Source organism: Trichosurus vulpecula, chromosome 5 (assembly GCF_011100635.1).
Source record: "Trichosurus vulpecula isolate mTriVul1 chromosome 5, mTriVul1.pri, whole genome shotgun sequence".
Classification (NCBI taxonomy): domain Eukaryota; kingdom Metazoa; phylum Chordata; class Mammalia; order Diprotodontia; family Phalangeridae; genus Trichosurus; species Trichosurus vulpecula.
Genome location: NC_050577.1, coordinates 279,658,645 through 279,675,524, shown reverse-complemented (window position 1 = coordinate 279,675,524; position 16,880 = coordinate 279,658,645). Strand labels below are relative to the sequence as shown.

The 16,880-nt window shown below is 39.0% G+C and overlaps 1 protein-coding gene across 1 annotated transcript in view; it reads right to left on the bottom strand.

Moving 5' to 3' along the window:
* The window catches only part of KLHL42 (kelch like family member 42), a 37,487-nt gene that overhangs the window by 13,970 nt on the left and 6,637 nt on the right, over nucleotides 1-16,880 (bottom strand). The window contains exon 2 of the mRNA XM_036758367.1: nucleotides 5,462-5,655. Coding sequence (XP_036614262.1) covers nucleotides 5,462-5,655 — 194 coding nt within the window. The remainder of the gene's footprint in view (nucleotides 1-5,461; nucleotides 5,656-16,880) is intronic.

Sequence of the window (16,880 nt, the reverse complement as noted above, 5' to 3'; positions counted from 1 at the left end):
ATGTGTGTAGTTCATGAGACCTTTTCTCAGTATTAGGGTAGTTGAAGGGAATATATATATATATATATATGTATATATGTATATATGTATATGTGTGTATATATATATATATATACATACACACACACACACAGGGTGAGTAGAATAAGAAGGGATGATATCTAAAAAAATAAAATTAAATTAAGAGGTGAGAAATATATTGAGAGAGGGAGAAAGGGAGAGATAGAATGGGGTAAATTATCTCACATAAAAGTGGCAAGAAAAAGCAGTTCTGTTGGAAGGGAAAGGGGTGGGGCAGAGGAGGGTGAATGAGTGAACCTTGCTCTCATCAGATTTGACTTGAGAAGGGAATAACGTACACACACACAATCGGGTATCTTACCCCACAGGAAAGTAGGGGGAAGGGGATACAAAGGCGGATGATAGAAGGGAGGACAGATAGGGGGAGGAGGTAATCCAAAGCAAATACTTTTGAAAAAGGACAGAGTATCAAAGGAGAAAATTGAATAAAGAGGGACAGGATAGGATGGAGGGAAATATAGTTATTCTTTCACAACATGAGTATTGTGGAAGTGTTTTACATAATTACACACGTGGCCGATGTTGAATTGCTTGCCTCCTTAGGGAGGGTGGGTGGGAAGGGAAGAGGGGAGAGAATTTGGAACTCAAAGTTTTAAAATCAGATGCTCAAAAGAAAAAGATGTTTTTGCATGCAACTGAGAAATAAGATATACAGGAAATGGGGCATAGAAATCTATCCTGCCCTACAAGGAAGTAAGGGGAAAGCGGATGGGGGAGGGGGAGTGGGGTGACAGAATGGAGGGCTAACTGGGGAATGGGGCAATCAGAATATATGCCATCTTGGAATAGGGGAGAGGGCAGAAATGGGGAGAAAATTTGTAACTCAAAATGTTGTGGAAATCAAGGTCGAAAACTAAAATATTATGTAAATAATAAAATAATATTTTAAAAAATAGGAACTCTCATTCTTTTTCCTTGTATTTGGATCCCCAGCACTTAGCAGAGTACCACACACACAGTAAATTCTTAATTAATTGACTTAACAGGGGGAAATAATACATACAAGAGGTTTCAAAAGGCTCCATGGTTCTTAGGATGCAATGGCAAAACAGATGGTAATACAACTTCTTTAATGTTACTTCTGCTATAAGATTTTATCAATATGTTGAACCTTCTAATCAGGTCAAGGATTTTGTAGACAGAACTTTCTTTTGTGGGCCTTCAGCCACTGTGGTTAATAAGGAGGCAGAAGCTAGAACAGCTTCTAAAACAGCTACCAGGTCACATATCTGAAAGGGTTGATTCTCTTAACAGTGGCTGTGTGGGCTAGGCTGCTAGCAGGGCTAATGGTCTTGGGTGGAGAGTAAGGGAGGAGAGACTACTATTTCCAGGGCTCTTGGGCTCAGGGTCCTTGGCTGTCTACATTGGAATCTAAGGAGAAGCAGTAGTAAAAGTGATGGTACTGTGCCCACCAACTTGAGGTGAACCCCCAAATTCTGTCCTAGACTCTTCTCTCCTTTTCCTACACTCTCCCTTGGTGACTTCATCAGCTCCCATGGATTTAATGATCATCTCCATGCAAATTACTCCCAAATTTGTATTTCCATTCCTAGAATCTCTCCTGAGCTCCAGTGCCATATTCGAATTACCTTCCCCTATTTCAATCATGGGCATCACCATTTTTCCAGTCATACAAGGTCATAACCTCAGGGTACTCCTATAATCTTCCCTCTATTTCCACCCACATAATCAATCAGTTGCCAAGTCTTGCCAATTCTACCACCACAACATCTCTTACATGAATCCCCTTCTCACTACTCATATGGCTACCATTCCCTTGCTCAATAAATGTCACTGGCTCCTTACTTCCTCTAGGATCAAATACAAATTCTTCCGTTTTGGCATTAAAATCCCTTAACAACCTGGCTCCAACTTACTGTCCAGACTTGTTATACTAATTAGTCCCCTTCACGTAGTCCATGGTTGGCCACCTTACTGATCGATCCTCATTTACACAACACTTCATCTTCTGTTTCCATACTTTTTCACTGGCTCTCTCCCATGTCTGGAAAGCACTGGTGTATACCCTCTTTAGCTCTGTCTTTTAGAATCACTAGCTTCCTTCAAAACTCAGATCAAGCATGTTTACTGATTCTCCTATCATAGCGGCTAGTACCTTCCACCCCCTACCCAAAAAATTAACTTGGATTTGGATTTATTTTGTATATATTTATCTATGTATATGTCATATCCCCTGATCAAATATAAGCTTCTTGAGGTCAGAAACTGTTTCTTTCTTTCCTTTGTAGCTCTACCATCCTAGTATGGTGGCCTGGTATAAAGTAGACATTTCATATATGCTAGTTGATTCAGTGGGTAACAATACGTGTGAAATTATACTATGGCAGCAAAGCCCTTGGACAAAAGACACTTCTGTGATATGGTAATCCCTCCAACTATTAGGAGAAAATGGTCCTTCCATATATATGCCCCTCTATAACTCTCTCTGAGCCCCAGTCTCCAGGAAAGTATATGCTAAAATTATCCAGGGAGAAACAAAAAGAGACCAAGTCATAATAAGTGCTTTGATGATGATGTCAACAGTTAGATAAAACTCAATGAAGAAACCTTCCAGTTGTTCCAGCTTTTTAAATTACATTATCTTTCCAATCTCCTTATAATATTAGTCACTAAACAATACAGTATAAGCTAGCTCTCTTTGGGAGCTCATGTGGGGTAGATTAATTGCTGATGGGCCCAAAAGTTCTCCCGAATTAATAAGATTGTTTTTCAGAAGAGGAATTTCAAAGGAACATTATACTTCTCAATTCTGGAACGCAGTGTTATCCTGTGGTCTGCTGAAGATATCTGACCCGGCAAAATATGGAGTCTCCAAAAAAGGTGTTTTGAAAATTAATCACATATTGCAAAAGAGAATGGATTATTGATTATTTGCTGAAAAGTCTCACCCAGCTTAAGAAGGTAGCAGGATATGAACCAAACTTCCAGATGCAGATATTTTTGCTCTTTTATGAAGGACTACTTTAATAATTAATAATTCTTGGTTAAGTGCATGTAACTATCAGAACTGCTGGGAAGAACAACTAAGCAGAGGGGATTTCTGAAGGAGTATAAGAGAATACCCCACCCTGTCATCTTTACAAACTTGTATTCAAACCCCCACATATTTATCCACAGTACCAAACCAGCCCACAATGGGTGTTCTGGCTTGGAATTTCCAAAACTGAAATCATAGTGGGTGGCCTAGGGGAAGCTAAAGGTACATTGGCAGAAGCAGTATGCAGCTAGAAACACACTAGCAAGTGTTTTCCAGGTCAAATTTAAAGGACATTTGCTCAGCCAAGGTGGTGGAAAAAAAAAGAAAGAAAAGAAATTTCTCAGTGGATCATTTGCCTAGTTTTAGTGCTAGCCTGTCATCTTATATTTTTATGGACATATGTAGCAAAAGGAAAAAAGAATATTTGACATCACTTTAGGAAAATGTAGATTAAGTGTCAATGTTTGCATTCTTCCAATTCGCATATGATGCATTATTGGCTAGTACCCAGCTTGAAAGGAATTAGAATTCTTGGAAATTCACTTACACGGATGATTCTGAGTATTCCCTTTCCCATGAAAACACATTTGCAGGAATCCTTTGGGAGCTATGGACTGTTTTTAGAATACAGAGATGACTACTGCAACCTTACCCCCTAACTAAGCTGGAGGTAAAATGAGAGCGCTCTGGGCATCATATTTTAGAGTTAAATATGAGGGGAAAATTGGGAATTTTCTTCACTAGAGTACAAAGACACACTCCTTCTAATGCAACACACCTGGGATAACTTCATGAAAGAAAGGGACCACACTGTTGATAAACTAGAGAGGAAACAATTTTACTGCTAATATACGGCCTTTGACGCCCACCTCCCAGCAGTACACAAATACACATACACACATCCAACTATCCTCCCCAAGACACACAAACATTTGCATATTCACACAACTAAACCATTTTAAGCTTTTCCAGGGATCTTTACTTCAGAGGATTACTTCTCCATAACCAAGAAATGTCAATCCAACTCAGAAAAGAAGCTCACAAAATAGATATTTTTTTTCCTCTTAAAAAAAAAAAAGCACCACAAAAAAAACCCCACTTTACTTTTTGAGGCAAGGAGCACAATTTCTCCCACCTATTTGGTGAAAATACAAATACACAGAACAGTGTTCCACACACAGAATGCTCAATGGTACTTGCTGACTACCCACTGGAAGAACTGCAAGTTAACTAAAAGTGCCCTTCAGTGTTGTCACACACAACCAAGATAAGCCATTAGTATGGCATTTCTGTTCTATCTATTCTATACATGAAACATTTAAGAAAGTTTTCTGTTTGTGTCAAATGTAACCTACGTCTGTGACCAAAACTCTGAATGTCTTACCAGTCCAGTTGTACATTTTCAATGAGCTTTGTCTTCCAATGGCATGTAACCAAAAAAAAAAGTACTCCCTTTGTCAGAGAAGCAATCCATTTCCTATCTCCCTTTCATTCTCCAGTTTTATGTTTTGTACTTAAGTTCCTAAGGATGAGTATCCCCCAAGGCTGTACCCGGGGCCCTCTTTTCTTCTTACTCCAGGAGACTTCGTCTGCCTAAGTGGGTTTAATTATCGCCTAATGCCAATGATTCCCAGATCTTTAAATCACTCCGTAGTCTCTCTCCTGTGTTATCAATATCGTTCATTTTCCAGTCATGCCCAACTCTTTGTGACCCCATTTGGGGTTTTCTTGGCAAAAATGCCAGAGTGGTTTGCCATTTCCTTCTCTAGCTCATTTTACAGATGAGGAAACTGAGGCAAACAGGGTTAAGTGACCTGCCCAGGTAGTGTCTGAGGATGGATTTGAACTCAGGTTTTCCTGACTCGAGGCCCAGGGCTCTATTCACTGTACCACCTAGCTGCCCAGTCACATTGTTCTACTAATATGCATATTTCCATTGGACTGGAACCAATGACCACATTTTACACAATTATAACTTGGAATAGTACAAATTCAAATACATGCAACCAATTCACAGGATTTGTTATTTGCACTAATGGGAACCTATCTGTATGTACTGTTAAAGTTTCCAGAGGAAGTAGGCATAAGGCATGGTTCCCCCCACAGGTCCCCAATTAATGCCCAGCTTGTTCTATAGAATTGCTGCACCTATTTATAGGGGTCCCATCACCACCAACCCTATTTCAGTCTTTGCATTCCCATGACCTAAAACTATGACTAGCACACAGTAGGTCCATAATAAATATTCTTCATTCCTTCCACTTTGACTGGCAAGCAAACATTTGGGCACATCTGGACACTTCTTACTGGCATCCTTTGCCCCTCTTGCCACAGGTTTTTACACATGACTTTTTTTTTAACCACCTGGCTCACTTGACTTACCTCTGGTAGTGTATCCTCCTATGACATAAATTTTTCCCTTACACTCACAGGCAGAGAATTCAGCCAAAGGATTTGGTAACGGGGCCACAAAATTCCACCAGTCCTGCTCAGGACTGTAACATTCAACGTTGGAAACAGATTGCCCACCAATGGCATACAGTTTTCCACTCACAGCCAGAAGCTTGAAGCTAGACCTGAAAGAGAAAGATGAAAGACCTGAGACACACAGGAACATATGGATGACTAAGACAGAATCTGCAATCTCCTTTCGGGATTTTAAGAAAAGGCTCTTTTGCCGTGATGGATTGAGGGTAATCCTAACTCAAAAGAAAAAGTGAACTGGCTGATTTCTTTAAGCTCCTTTCCTGCCCTAAATTTCTACAGAAAAGGAACATCTCCAAAGTAACGCTTCTGAAAACATTTAGGGAAAGATAACATTTGAAGGCATCATTTCAACAAGTATTTATTGAACATTTTTATGTCTCCAGAACTGTGCTAAAATCATAGATTTAGATTGAAATGCCATAGATTTAGAGATGGAAGTAACTTTAGAGGTCATCTGTTCTATCTCTGGCATTTTATAAATAATAACAATAGCTAACATTTATATGCATATATATATATATATATACATACATATACATAAACCGAAAGAGAGAGAAGAGTTGAACCCAGGTCTTCTGACTAAACTCAGCATTCTTCCTGTTCTATTGAAGACTTTTCTAGGCATGGCCAATGTGTTGATTTGTTTTAATTGCTTGTATTTAATTTGTTATGAGGGAGGGCTCCATGTCAGAGGGGAAGAGCAGCAAATTATTGGGAAGTGACAGTGATGTAAAAGAAGGAAAGAAAGACCACCAATCAAACACAAATGTATCGTATAACTAGCAATGAATAAAGATTTTTGTGCTATGTAAATTCATTTAGAATTTACTTAGCTAAGTTCTCCCCATTCACACTGGGGAGTATGTTGGAAAGGGAGAATTTCCTTCCTCTCTGCTTCTAAACCATTCAGACCAGTTTAAACACAGATATATATCACACTCATATATACAAATGTGCATGCACATATACATACACATATACACACGTGCATATACATAACAGAACTAACTAGCAACTAAGCATAAAGGTAAAAGGGCACTGTTGAAAATTATAAAGCAGACTTAGAGACAGTTAATATTGAAATGTAAATAGGGTTAAGTTTCCTAGAAATCAGTGAAGAGAATATTCCTTTCACTGGGACTCGCATATTGTGCTTTAGACCCTGAGAACAATTTTGTATGTCATTACACTTCACCTGGGTGGCTGAATTAGTAGGGGGTCCCTTGGCATCATTTTGGTCATATTTTTCTGATGCCAGCGATTCATAAAACCTGATCATGATGTCATTTTTGTACATGAAAAATAGAGAACTGAAAGAATTAAGGCAGTCTTGTAAATAAGCTTAAGATTTTACCAGCCCACAATTTGTTTTTACTCTCTACTCCCCAAAGGTACACTGGCAGAAAAGTAAATAAAATTAACAGACATTTTATTACTCATCCAGCAGAATCACTTGCCCTGGGCAAATAGGTGAGTAGTTATTTTCAAAGCTGAATTAAAAGGCAGCCAAAAAGTAAACAATCCTTCCACCTAGCCCCTAAAATGCTCAAGTGCACTTTGGCCTCTTATGAAATGCTTTTTCAAGTTGTCAAATTTGATTTAAGATGAACTCCACCATATGAAAATAGTCCATGTAATTAAGTAGTAATTCTCTAATGGGGAGAGTTAAGAGTAATACACTTGCGTGGTATATGTTTGGGTTAATTTACTGAGCTCTGACCCTAACACCAAATCCATTACAGTGCAGAACAATGGGAAAAACTGGAGATCCAACAGGAATTCTCAATCTCCCTGGGGTCTTTACAAAAAGGCAAGTGCTATACTGAGCGCTTTGAGTTCTTTAGCACAATATTATTGAAGAGACATTTAACAAATGTTTTTGGTAATAATAGTGAAGGTGATGACCTGACAAGGTCAATAGCCCCAGGAATAAAGAATTAAAAAGCAGTAGGGTATGTTTTCCTGATTCATAACTCTGAAGAACACAATAACCATGATTTCAGAGAAACGAAGATCACTTCCTGATAGACAGCTGATGGACGAAATGAGACACATTCGTAGACACAGCCAGTGTGGGAATTTATTTCACTTGACTTTGCATACTTATTTAAATGGTTTTTTCTTTCTTTCTTTAGTGGGGCGGGGAGAAGACAAGGAGGGAGAGAAAATAAATGTTTATTAATTGAAAAATACAAAATTTAATCTTAACTTGACCAGGCCAGTAAGCAGGATAGTGACTATGCTTTTCAAATAACTAGGGATGTTTAACCCGGAAAACTGAAGTGGCACGTAATAGCTGCCCTCCATTTTCTGAAGGACCATCATGTGGGAAAAGGTATCCGATTTGACCCCAGGGAGTGGAACCAGTTACAGAGAGGCAGATTTTAGCTAGATGGAAGAGAGAGTTTTCTAACAATTAGGACTGGCTCAGGAGATAGCACGATCTCCCTCAATGGAAGTGTCCAAGTGGGGGCTGGATAATATGGTTGGGAGTGTTGCAGAGGGGATTCCTGGGAGGTTGGAGGGGGCTTTTCGGCTCTGAGATTCTGTGACTGTGTGCAAGCTAATCTAATGTAGAAACAATGCCAACTGTGAACGTTATTCCCAATTAAAGTAGTAAGGAAGGAAGCTAGCAGGTTTACAAAGCAAACACAAAAGTCTGGTGATAAACTGTTTTTCTGCATTCAGATCCACATTCAGGCCACTAGGCGGTGCTGCCTACCTGTTATCCACAGCTTCTTGCTAGGGCAGAGAAATTAATTCTTTTCAAAGGAAACAGTACCCTTAAAATACTGATGATTTTGAGCTGGAATTTACATAGCACAAAAATCTTTATTCACTGCTAGTTATATGACACATTTGTGTTTGGTTGGTGGTCTTTCTTTCCTTCTTTTACATCACTGTCACTTCCCAATAACTTGCTGTCCTCCCCCTCTGACATGGAGCCCTCCTTCATAACAAATTAAATACAAGCAATCAAAACAAATCAACACATTGGCCATGCCTGGAAAAGTATGATTCATACCACCTTTTTTTCCAGGGTGCAAAGGGTTTGATGAAAGCCACCTTATTTTATGTGCAAACCAACCCAGGTAGAAACAAGCTACCTTGTTATTTTAAGATTCCTAGGATTTCTGCAATGTGTTCAATCCCTGGGGGAAATCAGCTACTTTGAGTTCAATAACCCTATTGTCAGATTAAAGGGCAAACACCAGCGGAGCCCAGGGAGACCACCTTCCCTCTAGACCAAGGCAGTTTATTATGAAGTACTATGTGATTTCTTGCTTATTTGAATTACTGACCCTCTGATTACAGCATCATAATCACTCAAGGTTCCAAGTTCTATTCAATATATAACATATGGGATTTAATTATCAAGAGAATACCTTGTGACCCATTAATTTTGTTGAAGGTGTGTGGCTAATGTGTGGTGGTACAACTGAAAACATCTGAGATTATTTTATGCATTTTTTATTGCTCAACTGAGGTATTAGCATTAGCATCTGAATTTAAAGAGAATTCTTCAAAAGGTCTAATTTGTAGTTTGACAGAATGAAACCAGGTGTTTTCGAACGAGGACCTGCCCAAGAACATTTAGGGTACAAAGGACTGCTGGCCACCCCACCCCGGCCACACTCACACCCTCTGGCTTTCAGGTAAAGGACTATAGCAACACTCAAGGTGGAGGAAGGGGATCACAGAGGAAGGGTGTTACCTGACTCTGGTGACTTGAATTCTCTCACCTTAGAGTATGAGCCAAACCTGAGACAGGCCTTTTTTTCTCTTCATTCTTTTATTTCTATTTTTTCTACTTTGCTCCCTCTGCTTGGGGCAGAGACCTAGGCGGGTGAACCTTAAACTGCCCAGCATCAGAAGAAGCTGAGACATTTCGAGATCCAGCTTCTAGGGAAATCATCAGAGGGAAGGAAGTCAGAAAGAAAGTATGCAACCAGGAAAAATCAGGAAAAAAGGAATGAAACTATCAAAGATCTCAGGAAGAAGAAAACTCAAAGACCTTAAAAATAAGCAGAAAAATCAAAAGGAAAAACATTAACAACCAAAGGAAATATGGCCTCCAGATCTAGTAAATGAATTCAGGGATCTATGAATAACTATTGAAGAACAAAGGAAAATGACTCCAACCCTTGAAGAGACAAGGACCCTGGGAGACTTTAAGGAGAACATGAGACCACAAAAGAAATAAGAATTAGGAGAGCAGAATTTATGACCTGCAGAGTAAAAATAATTGGCAGAATAGAAAAATTTGAATCTCACCAAAGAAATAAAAAAGAACTGGGAATAAATAAAAATATATAATAATAAATATATATTAAATATATATAAATAAAATGTAATAAAAATGGTTTTGTTTGGGGGGCAGAGCCAAGATGGCGGCTGGAAAGCAGGGACTAGCATGACCTCCCTGCTGAGTCCCTCCAAAAACCTATAAAAAATGGCTCTGAACCAACTCTAGAATGGCAGAACCCACAAAACAGCAGAGGGAAGCAGGGCTCCAGCCCAGGACAGCCTTGATGGTCTCTGGGCTGGGAGCAGAGGGGAGCCGTGGGTAGCCGAGCCCAGCCGAGCCCCGCGTGAACTTCGCGGACCAACCAGACCAGAGGCTGGGCGAAAAGTGCCCTAGCGCCTTGAATCAGTGAGCTGCGGCAGTTACCAGACTCCTCAACCCACAAACACCAAAAACAGCGGAGAAGGTTAGTGGGAAAAGCTGTGGAAGTGGAAGGAGTTCACGGTTCGGCTTCCAGCCCCGGCAGCAGCAGAGGTGGGGCTGCTACAGCTGTTGTTGCTTCCGGATCCAGGCCCACCTGGTGGGAGGAATTAAGTGGCGGATCAGAGCAGGAGTGCACAGCCTGCTGAAGATCTAAGCCCAGTTCGGGTTGGGGTTCTCGGGGAAGGAGCAGTGCGGGTCTGACAGAGCTGGCACATCCCCCCAAACGTGGAACATAGAACTCGTTAGTCTACAAGCAGTCATACCCCACTGAAAAACTCAAGGGTCAAGTTAGTTGGTTGGGAATATGGCCAGGACGCGAAAACACACCCAGATTCAGTCTCAGACTTTGGATTCTTTCTTTGGTGACAAAGAAGACCAAAACATGCAGCCTGAAGAAGTCAACAAAGTGCAAGAGCCTACACCAAAAGCCTCCAAGAAAAACATGAACTGGTCCCAGGCAATGAAAGAGCTCAAAAAGGATTTGGAAAAGCAAGTTAGAGAAGTAGAGGAAAAATTGGGAAGAGAAATGAGAAGGATGCGAGAAAACCATGAAAAACAAGTCAATGACTTGCTAAAGGAGACCCAAAAAAATACTGAAAAATACACTGAAGAAAACAACACCTTAAAAAATAGATTAACTCAAATGGCAAAAGAGCTCCAAAAAGCCAATGAGGAGAAGAATGCCTTGAAAGGCAGAATTAGCCAAATGGAAAAGGAGGTCCAAAAGACCACTGAAGAAAATAGTACTTTAAAAATTAGATTGGAGCAAGTAAAAGCTAGTGACTTTATGAGAAATCAAGATATTATAAAACAGAACCAAAGGAATGAAAAAATGGAAGGCAGTGTGAAATATCTCACTGGAAAAACCACTGACCTGGAAAATAGATCCAGGAGAGAGAATTTAAAAATTATTGGACTACCTGAAAGCCATGATCAAAAAAAAAAGCCTAGATATCATCCTAGATATCTCCTTTATCAAGGAGAACTGCCCTGATATTCTAGAGCCACAGGGCAAAATAGAAATTGAAAGAATCCATCGATCACCTCCTCAAATAGATCCCAAAAAGAAATCTCCTAGGAATATTGTTGCCAAATTCCAGAGCTCCCAGATCAAGGAGAAAATACTGCAAGCAGCCAGAAAGAAACAATTCGAGTATTGTGGAAACACAATCAGAATAACCCAAGATCTGGCAGCTTCTACATTAAGAGATCAAAGGGCTTGGAATATGATATTCCGGAGGTCAATGGAGCTAGGATTAAAACCTACAATCACCTACCCAGCAAAACTGAGTATCATGCTCCAAGGCAAAATAAGGATTTTTAATAAAATAGAGAACTTTCAAGCTTTCTCAGTGAAAAGACCAGAACTGAATAGAAAATTTGACTTTCAAACACAAGAATCAAGAGAAGCATGAAAAGGTAATCAAGAAAAAGAAGAAGAAAAAGAAATTGCAAGGGACTTACTAAATTTGAACTGTTTTGTTTACATTCCTACACAGAAAGATGATGTGTATGATTCATGAGACCTCAGTATTAGCGTAGCTGAAGGGAATATGCATATATGTATATATGTTTATGTATATATATATAGATATATAAGTGAATGTGTATGTATGTATATATCTATGTGTGTGTGTGTGTATATATATATATATATATATATATAGAGAGAGAGAGAGAGAGAGAGAGAGAGAGAGAGAGAGAGGACACAGGGTAAGTTGAAGGTGAAGGGAAGAAATCTAAAAGAAATAAAATCAAATTAAGGGATGAGAGAGGAACATATTGAGAGAGGGAGATAGGGAGAGATAGAATGGGGTGGATTATCTCACATAAAGGTGGCAAGAGGAAGCAGTTCTGTGGGAGGAGGGGAGAGGGCAGGTGAGGGGGGAATGAGTGAATCTTGTTCTCATCAGATTGGGCCTGAGGAGAGAATACCATACATACCCAACTGGGTATCTTACCCCACAGGAAAGAAGAGGGAAGAAGATTAAAAAAAAGAAGATGGAGGGGAGGGCAGATGGGGGTGGAGGTAATCAAAAACAAACACTTTCAAAAGGGGACAGGGTCAAGGGAGAAAATTCAATAAAGGGGGATGGGTTGGGAAGGAGCAAAATATAGTTAGTCTTTCACAACATGAGTATTGTGGAAGGGTTATACATAACGATACACATGTGGCCTATGTTGAATTGCTTGACTTCTTGGGGAGGGTGGGTGGGAAGGGAGGAGGAGGGAGAATTTGGAACTCAAATGTTTTTAAAAACAAACGTTCAAAAACAAAAAAAAAAAGTTTTTTGCATGAAACTAGAAAATAAGATACACAGGCAATAGGGAGTAGAAATTTAGCTTGCCCTACACGAGGGGAAGGGAAAAGGGGATGGGAAGGGAGTGGGGTGATAGAAGGGAAGGCTGACTGGGGAACAGAGCAACCAGAATATACGCCATCTTGGAGTGGGGGGGGGGAGGGTAGAAATGGGGAGAAAATTTGTAATTCAAACTCTTGTGAAAACCAATGCTGAAAACTAAATATGTTAAATAAATAAATTAAATTTAAAAAAATTTAAAAAAAGAAAAAAATATATATAATAAAAATAAAATAATAAAAAAGATTGGGAATGCAAATCCTCAGAAGTGGAGAACAGTCCAGAAGAAAGGAACCAATAATAATAATATTTAAAAATATGCTCACTATACAAGCAAAACATACTGCTTTCAAAGACAGGATGTGTAGAGACTACCTTAGGTTCATGAGTCTCCCAGGAAAACATGACAGGACAAAAAAATCTTAACACCCTAATTCAGTAAATAATAAAAGAGAACTATCCAGAACTTTTGAACACAGAAAATGAAATACCAATTCAAACAATCATATTATCACCTCCAGGGGGAAAAAAAACCCAAGCCTGCAAATTCCAAGACATATAGTGGTTAAATTTAACAACTCAATTCAGGAACAACAAATTTTGCAAGAAAGCAGGCACTCAAATATAGAGGAAAAGATAGTCAAATGATGCAAAACTACTCCAGGCCCACCAGAAAATGTAATAGGGAATGGAATAACATGTTTTGAAGGGCAATGGAACCCAGAGTGACCTACCCTGAAATAAGCATTTGGAACACTCTTAGAAAGAAAACCAGTCCTGAATACACTGTGTACTCCTCAAAGACCCAGACAACAGAAGTACACTAATGCAGCAGCCAAGGACAGCAACAGAGACAAGTGACTTCTTTCTAAATATTTGCACACAAGGATACACGGGTAAAGGCAGCAGTCAGGTGGAGAGGCAGGCCTGGGACAATATAGACAGAACCTAGTGACACCCTCCCTAAAGGTGAGTCTGTTTTGTGGTGGGATTACATTATAAAATGGGAGGGTGCATGAAAGGGGGGTGAGAAACAGGGAATAGTGGGGAGGGTTATGTGCCTGGGTCAAATCAATGGCTAACAATGAGGGGAAGATTACTCCTATGGACTCTCAGGAAGAGAAGAACCTTCGGGGGAGTAAGAAGAAAGAGAGGGAAGGATTAAAAAAGGGGAGGGAAAGGAAGGGAGAGCTCTTGCTCTGGTGGTGGTAGAAAGTTCCACTGATGAATGCTCCTATGGGTGAAGAGAGATGTTCTTGACAAAGCGAGATGAGGACCTTGTGCTGGGCACTGTTTAGATTTGATACTTGGAAAGACAATCTATCCCACCCCATGAAGCAGGAAGGGGGAGAAAGGCAAAATTGGAACTCCTGGGGGCAACTGGCACCTGGGAGTAAGGGAGGGCATAAAACCTGGGAGATTTTGAAAGAAAATAAGCAGGGGGAGGATCTAGAACAGAGGTAGGCCGCATAATCAAGGATATGGTGGAGAGGGGGATCCTACTGAATGGGATGGATAATTGTGAAGACTTCACAGGGTATGTCTAATGGAGAGGTTTTGGGATTTGGCCTTGTAATTTTGGAAGGCATGCCCTTCCCCCCCTCTCTCTCAGATGTTAGAAGATAATGAACTTCCTGTGAGCTATTTGTTCTCTGCTCCAGGAAAGGTCTCTCCTCTCCCCCACCCCATTTCTTCTCCTAGACTTTCAGATGCCACCCAGGCAGTTGAGTTCTGATCGGGAAAAACCTGAACAGACTGGATCAAGCTTGGTCCTCTGTGTAGTTTTCACGCCTAGACTTTAAGCCCACCTCCCAGCCAATGGTGGGAAGGGATAGAGGTGGGTGGGAATCTTTTCATTAAGACTATAAATTAAGGCAGGTTCCCTTTTACCTCGCCTCCTCCATTATGGAGGTGTGCCCAAATCTTGCAAGGTTTGTAGAATAAATTTACTTTGTTTCTCCTAAAGATGTCTCCCCTATTATTTAAAAATCCTGTCCCATACACTACCAAAGGGCAATGTCCTCTCTGGCACCTGCAGGAATTTTGATTGCTCTGAGAGTGAGCACAATGAAAAGGGAGAATCTGTCGGACAAGCTCTAAAAGGCAGTGGCAACAAGTACCTAGTGGGGAGAGCCTAGGAGGGATAGCTCAGAAACTTTGGTTGCAGGAGGAATAGAGAAAATACAGAGAGACTAGATAATTAGAGGGCATGAAGCAGAGAATGAGGGTCTAGAATAGACAGAAGATGAATAATGATGAAAGTGAGAGAAATCCTCTTTGTGGAGGGGCACAAAAATGAAATTGAAAAAACTAATGAACAAAAAAAGTAAATTTAAAAAACTAATGAGAAAGACTAGTTGAAGGGAAGAAAAGAAGAGCAATCTACTTGACAGAGCAGGGAAAAAAGAGGGGGACAATTGAATAACCAGATAAAAACAGGAAAGAAAAAAGAACCAATAAGCAAAACTCCAAAGGCAAAAGGGAAACAAATGGGAGATCAGGAGTGGGGGAAGAGAGCTAGAAAGAACAAGGCCACCTTAAAAAAAGATTAAGCTGAATTCACTGAAGAGACAATAGTATTCTGTTTACTGTGGAAGAGGAAAAAAAATTGTAACTTGAAAAAAACAATATTAGAGACAAATGAAGGAAAATATAAACTTAATCTCATAACCTTAAACATCAATGAATGAAACAATCCATTAAAATAAAGTGGCAGATTAGATTAAAAAAACCTACAATCCATTGCTTACAAAAAACACATTTTAAAAACAAAGAAATATCCAAAATAAAACTGTATTATGCATCAAATGAATCCAAAAAAGCAAGAGTTACAGTTGTGCCATCTGACAAAGCAAAAATAAACATTAAAATATAAAAAGGGATAAACAAGGAAACTACATTACACTGATAGGAATCATAGACAACAAACCAATAACAGAAATAAATGTATGCTGCAAACACCTTAGCATCTAAATTCATATAGGAAACATTAACTGAACAAGAAGACAAAAACAGTAACAACAGTGATAGGAGACTTCAATATACCTCTCTCAGTTTTGGATACCTAAGAGAAAGATAAACAAAAGGGCCAATATGGAAATGAGTTGCTGGAGAAACTAGAGTTAAAAGACTTAGGGTATCTTCTAAAAGGGAGTACAAAAGAATATAAATATTTCTCAGCAGTACATAGAACTTTTACCAAAACTGACATTATATTAGGGCAAGGTGGGGAATCTGCAGCCTCAAAGCCACATGTGGCCTTCTAGGTCCTCAGGTGCAGCCTATTGACTGAGTCCAAGTTTTACAGAACAAATCCTTTTATTAAGGAGATTTGTTCTGTGAAGTTTGGGTTCAGTCAAAGGGCTATATTTGGGGACCTATAGGGCCACATGTGCCCTCAAGTTCCCCACCCCTGTATTAAGATATAGAAATATTGCAAACAAATGTAAAATGGCAAAATCAGTAAATGCATGTCTTACAAACTATAACCCAACAAAAACAGTCATTGGTTCAGGCACCACAAACAAAAGACCTAGACCCAAGGAAAACTTAATAATAAGTGGATCAAAGTACAAATCACAGGAATAATTTAAAATTATGTAAAAGAAAATGGTAATGATAAAACAACACACTAAAATTTCTGGGATACAGCTAAAGAGGTCTTTACAGGGAAAATTACATCTCTACAAACACACATTAACAAAATAGAAAAAAGATTAATACACTGAATATGGATTTTTTATTAGAAAGCCAACAAACCTAAAATAAGCATAAAAGAGATACTAAAAATCAGAGGAAAAATAAACTATTTTTTAAAACACAGAAATGATAAAACTAAAAGCTGGTTCTTTGAAAAGATTAATGAAACTGATAAATCTTAGCTAATCTGATTAAAAAGAGGGTAGAAAATTAAATCAATAAAATAGCAAACTAGCAAGATGAAATTGCAACAAAAGCAGAACAAATAAAAAAAATAATCAGAATATATTATCCACAGTTATATGCTAACAAAACCAAAAACGCAAAAGAAATAAAGGAATAGCTTCAAAAATATAAAATATTTAAACTATCAGAAGACAAGATATATTAAATAACCTAATTATTAAAGGATTAATTATTGAAATTAATTTTAGTAAACTTTTAATAAAATAAAAATTAAATGTTAAAATTAAATTATTAATTAAGCAAATGGGACTTACACAAGGGAAGCGAGTAGGATTCAACA